Source organism: Bison bison, unplaced genomic scaffold, assembly GCF_000754665.1.
Source record: "Bison bison bison isolate TAMUID 2011002044 unplaced genomic scaffold, Bison_UMD1.0 scf7180017864297, whole genome shotgun sequence".
Lineage (NCBI taxonomy): Eukaryota > Metazoa > Chordata > Mammalia > Artiodactyla > Bovidae > Bison > Bison bison.
In genome coordinates, this window is record NW_011494869.1 from 7,731,666 (window position 1) to 7,737,386 (window position 5,721).

A 5,721-nucleotide genomic window follows, 5' to 3' on the forward strand; every position below is an offset into this window, starting at 1 on the left:
AGCATCTCCATCTCCCGGCCGCCCACCCCTTGCGAGGAAGCCGCCGCCCCAACTCCGGCTCAGGTGGTGGTGGTAGTTCAGCTGCCGCGCTGAACTCCCCTCGCAACTTCGACCTCGCGAGGCCTCTGGAGGCGGCCCAGGGCTGTAAGTTTACGCCGGCAAACGTAACGCGACTTTTACGCAAGGCGGCATGAACAAGCAGAAATATTACAGGTTTAACAGTCCCGATTTTATGATCACATGTGGGCCGAAATGGGTGACAGCGTGAGAGCTCAGCGGCGAGAGCCGCCGGAGGAAGGAGTTGGCCGGGTTTTTTTTCATAGGCGTCCACCAGGGTTCCTCTGCGAGGTTGCTTTCGAGGATGGCTGCCACTGGCTGCGTTGCTTCACAGTTGCCCTTGTAGGTGCGTTTGGGCCTCCCCTTGTGGGTGTCCTTGTGGGTGGGGTGGGTTCCGGGGCCAAGGGTCCACTGGTTATCATTTTGATTCCCAGGGCTTTTTTCAAGTTATTCCTCATCGTCTTGGTGACCAGAGTTGCATCGATGACACACACGGTTGCTGCTGTGAGACATAGGGCCTGGCAGACACAAGACCAGATGCAGGAAGGAAAGATGGGGTTATTTTGCAGCTCCGCAGCAACCTGTGTTCCTTATCCTGGCGTGTGGGAGAGTGTGGGGAGGGGCCTGTGGGTGGCCCCTTGTCCCCCACTGACCCTCCACTATCTCCTTGGTGTCTGCCCACTTGGCTGCTGCAAGCCCATTGGGGCATTCCCAGAAAAAGGGTTTTTGGACATGGGCTTTACCACCAGGGATGACCTTGCCTAAGGCCTGAGGCCCTAGGAGGAGAAAAGGGCACTGATCCTAAGGGGCTCCAGGTGGCGGTGGAGTCCTGAGAAGGCCCCTGGATGGAAAGGACTCTTGGGCTTTGAAAGGGCAGATAGTTGTTTCCAAAGAGACAAACTGGGAGGAAGAGAATTCCAGGTACCCAAATGGGGTCTCCATCTGGTGTGGCTGAGACCTGTGGAGCTGGTGAGGGAGGGGGCAGAGTTGAGGCTGGGGAGGTGCAGGATCTGGGACTTCATCAAGAGGGGAGGGGAGGTTCCAGATTCAGGAAGCCCATTTGTTCCAAGATGAATGGAGAGTGAACAGGGCTTGAGGCAGGGAGACCAGTGTCTGTGTTGAGGGGCTTGGGGTAGGGGGGGGGTTGTTCCGACCCTCCAGGTAAGTATTGATGGAGACCTGGGGGTGGGAACTCCTGAGAAGGCGTGATGGCTGAGTTAACAGATACGGATCATGGCCTATAACACCCAAGATTCCAAGTACTCCTCAGTTCCTGTCTGCCTTGTATGTTTCTCTTTCTGTGTGTGGGTTGCTAAGTCGATTCAGTCCTGTCCAATTCTGTGCAACCCCATGGACTGTAGCCCACCAGGCTCCTCAGTCCATGAGATTCTCTAGGGAAGAATATTGGAGTGGGTTGCCAGCGCTCCTTAAGGGGATCTTCCTGACCCAGGGGTGGAACCCTCATCTCTTACATCTCCTGCATTGGCAGGCAGGTTCTTTACCACATGCACCACTTGGGAAGCGCATGTTTCTCTTTGTTGAGGAGTGGATAAATCGTGTCTAATTCTGTGACCCCACGGACTGTAGCTTGCCAGTTTCTCTTTGTGGTCACTTAATCCCTGGCTACTTTCATGAACTTTTCCTAGGTAGGTCTTGTTGTAACTAATCTTGAGCTCCCTAAGTGGGAAAGGACTCAATCCCCAACACTGAGCTCAGGCCTGGCACAGTCCAATGGGATTGACAAATATTCACAGATCATAGGATGAATTTGAAGAACTTACAGTTTTTTTGGTTTTTGTTTTCTGGATTAATTTCTATTCCCATCACTTAACTTCTTGAGTCAAAGTCTCACCACCCTATTCCCCATCTCCTATCTTCTAAGCATTTAATCTGCCATTTCTTGTGCTCTTCATACAATGAGGATTTGTCCCAGCCTTGAGACCCAGGGTAAGGTATTTAACCTCCATTCCCTTATCTGTAAAAATGAGAGTTGTAAAGATTAAGACAGAAGATGCCTAGCCTAGTGTGGGAATATCTTCCTTGCTCACTTTGGCAATGCACTTTTTTTCCTCTACAATCATTTTTTTGGAATACGTTTTGGCAACGTTTAAAAAAGTAGTGTGTATGATTTTCAGAAAAGTTTCCATAGACTTGTTTTTGTACTTATTTGGAGAATGAGTATTAGAATGAAGATTTTCATGAGCTTAGAGCTTGTGCAACTTCAAGTCTCTGAAGAAATCAGCACAAGAAAGAGCAGGGGTGGTTGGTGGGGGGTGTTCTATAAATGAAATAATGATGGTCTGCTAGTTTCCCTTTTCAAAGAATCTTGAAATACTGATCTTAAATGGAGTCATGAAGGCTTCAACTTACCCCTCCAATATAGAACAAATGCCTTCTTTCCTTTTCTTGTATCGCCAAGATGGCAACTATTAAAAGGAACACCGCAGTAATGAAACTGTTGATAAGATCCTGCGACACAGAATTGAAAATTGTCAAGTTTACACGAAAATGTCATTTCATAAAGTCTTTAAAGTAGTCAGTTACGTATCTAAGGATGAATGCCTTTTAAAAACTTTCCCTTTGGTTAATATTAACAGGAATGAACCCTCAGCAGCATAATTCTTATATCTTCCAGAGATGTGAGTTTATGTGATTATAAGGTCCTGGATAGGACTGTCAACAGAAAGGGGTTTAAATTCTTCATTAAAGAATACTCTTTTTATAACATTTTTTCCATCAGGCTTTTTAAAGTGCATAGGAAAATGGGCAAGAAAAAAAACCCAGGGGTCTGAGGGCCTGACCCAGACTGACCTGTCATAAATACAATCTTATTGAAGTTTTGTATTTTAACTTAATGTAAATTCTGCATTCTATTCCATAATACGTTTGTTTTAATATAAAAATAAAAATTTAAATTAACATTTGACTGATTTAATTCCACTCCCAAATCTGCAGATCACTAGAACTGAAACTTTGGAAGTTGGATTGTGTTTATTCTGTAGGATCACACATCCCAAGACAGGAACCCATCTGAGGAGCTGACCTGGTATTCTGGAGTGAAACTGACTTTCTCTCTTTCCTAAAACATGGCCAGAATTGATTTGTCCTGACATCTATAGGCTATTTTTGTCCTTCTTTTTGGATGTCAGTACTGGAGCCCTGCCGTCTAATCATATTGGGTCTAAGTGGAGCTCCATGGTGTGCTGAGCATTTTCCTGTCATTATCTCATTTAACCCTCACCCTCCACAAAGCCAGTACTGTTAGAATCCTCATTTTAAGAGGATGTAACAGAGGCTTAGAGAAGATCATTAAATTGCCGATGATTGAATATCTGCCAAGGAGTCGAATCAGAACTCAGCTCACTATTGCCGTTCATCAGGGACACCCAAATGAGGAGGAAATGACCTGTCCCCCTAGGTTGGAAGTGCAGCGCCTGTCTTTGGCATTTTCTGTGGAATGAGTAACGGAGGGTCAAAGTGCCATGGGGCAAGCAAGGTGAGGGTGTTTTTGTTGATCAACTCTTTTGGCCTACCAAGTACAGGATGTATGACCTGGGGCATGTTTTATTGCCCCTCTGTGCCAACAGGCTAATTTTTTTTTCAGCTATGCTGCTTGTGGGATCTTAGTTCCCCGACTAGTGATCCAACCCATGCCCCCAGCAAAGGAAGTACGGAGTCTTAAACACTGAGCCGCCAGGGAAGTCTCCCAACAGGCTCATGGTGAATATGGGGATAATGATTGGGATTCATTGACTTCATCTGAGGATTAAATGGCATAATGAATCTGAAAGCATCAGATGAGGTACCTGGCATCTAGTTGATAGTGGGAGTGCATCAAAGTGCAGATTCCTGATAATCTGCCCTCAAAATGTGCACAGAGAGTAAATATTCCGTGAACTCCAGGTGTTCTTCCTGTTGAGATTGGTGAGCAAAGAGCCCTATTGTGGAATGGGACTTGCTTCTTAGAAAGGCACTAATGTTTGCTATTTGGGCACATGAGAGGTAACACTGGTGGGGGCACACTGGTGCAGGGCTGGTGAGGGCTGGACGTCAGTTCCACTTGGGTTCTGTAGGCTGAGTGAGAGGTCTGCCCACAGTGGGGCAGGTACAATGGTTTGCAACTTTGCAGGAAGCATACGTAGCACCTGAGGATTGTATAAACCAAGATATTCAAAGATGTGAACAGGGACATTGAAGCAGAGTGTGAACTTTTAAAAATAATAATTAACTGTTGTCTCCATCATTGAGAATTTGGATGAAGGTGCATTAATAATAATAATAATAAATGCAGACTTGATCTCCCTAGTCAATCATTGACTGCCTCATCAGAATTCCATCTCCTCATTGGACTTTTGGACTCTTGCCAGGAAGTGCTGTCCCGAACTGTCTCTTGGTGGTAGTGCTTGCTTTGTGTGGAACATTTCTATCATAGCTCACATCTCGTGAGCACTTGCTATGTGTTGCATACTGTGCCAGGGTGTTCATATGTGATCTCATTTGATTCTCACAGTAGACTCTTATCATCCCCAGTTTACTGATGGGTAAGCGACTTGCCTGGGGTTGCTCAGCCAGTAAGTGGCTATGGTCCTCCTCACTCCAAGGGCCTTCTCCTGACTAACCCCACTCCCTTTTGCCTTAGACACAGACCCTCTAAGTTGGCCTCGTGTTTGACAGAGAGAAAAGTATGTCTTCTCAGATGGAGTAAAACTTCAGCTGAATCTTACCACGTGCAAAAGCACTTCTAGTTTCCCCATAAATACCATCCTTACTCATCATCTTTCTCTTTCTCTCTTTGACTAAATTACCTTATTGACTCAAAGAGTTGCCTCTGATGAAATGATAGGTTTGTGACTTGACTATTATTTTTCCATAAAGTGCCCAAACTGTTCCCAGAGATAACAAAATTGTGTCAAATTAAAATTGGGAAAAAAGATGCTTTGATGGTGAACGGTTATTTTTTTTTTTAATCACTGAATATTAGGAAGGAGTCAAACATCTTACAATTTGTTTCACGAAATGTGGTATTTGTTAACAAGAATGTATATGCAATAAACAGTACATGGTATTTGACTAACAACAACTTTCATTGGTTCCGTTTGTGCCTTGGAGCTCTCCAGACACATGGCAGAACCTAATCAGACATCACCACAATTGTTTTTCATTAATTTGAAGGGGACATTCTTTTACTTATAAAGATATTGCTGAGAGTTTTGGAATCATCCCTTTGATAGAGTTTTAAGTAAATATGTTTTATTATGTTTTTTTCTAAATTGTTTTCTATTGGAAAAAAAAAAACCAACTTGACCAGAATTCAGTTTCTCTGACTGTGTCAGGAAATATATATATATTTTTACAATGTAGAAGTGTTAGTTCGATTCAGTTCAGTTCATTCGCTCAGTCGTGTCCGACTCTTTTCGACCCCATGAACTGTAGCATGCCAGGCCTCCCTGTCCATCACCAACTCCCAGAGTTCACCCAAACCCATGTCCATCGAGTCGGTGATGCCATCCAGCCATCTCATCCTCTGTTGTCCCCTTCTCCTCCTGCCCTCAATCTTTCCCAGCATCAGGGTCTTTTCAAATGAGTCAGCTCTTCATATCAGGTGGCCAAAGTACTGGAGTTTCAGCTTCAACATCAGTCCTTCCAATGAACACACAGGGCTGA

At 44.8% G+C, this 5,721-nt stretch overlaps 1 protein-coding gene across 1 annotated transcript in view; it reads right to left on the minus strand.

The window, feature by feature from the left end:
* Positions 1-317: 317 nt before the first annotated feature.
* Positions 318-5,721, minus strand: part of LOC104996770 (CKLF-like MARVEL transmembrane domain-containing protein 1) — a 32,841-nt gene continuing 27,437 nt past the window's right edge. Inside the window, exons 3-4 of the mRNA XM_010851129.1 lie at positions 2,428-2,526; positions 318-575 (exon numbers count right to left, since the gene is read on the minus strand). Of these exons, the coding sequence (XP_010849431.1) occupies positions 318-575; positions 2,428-2,526 (357 nt within the window). The remainder of the gene's footprint in view (positions 576-2,427; positions 2,527-5,721) is intronic.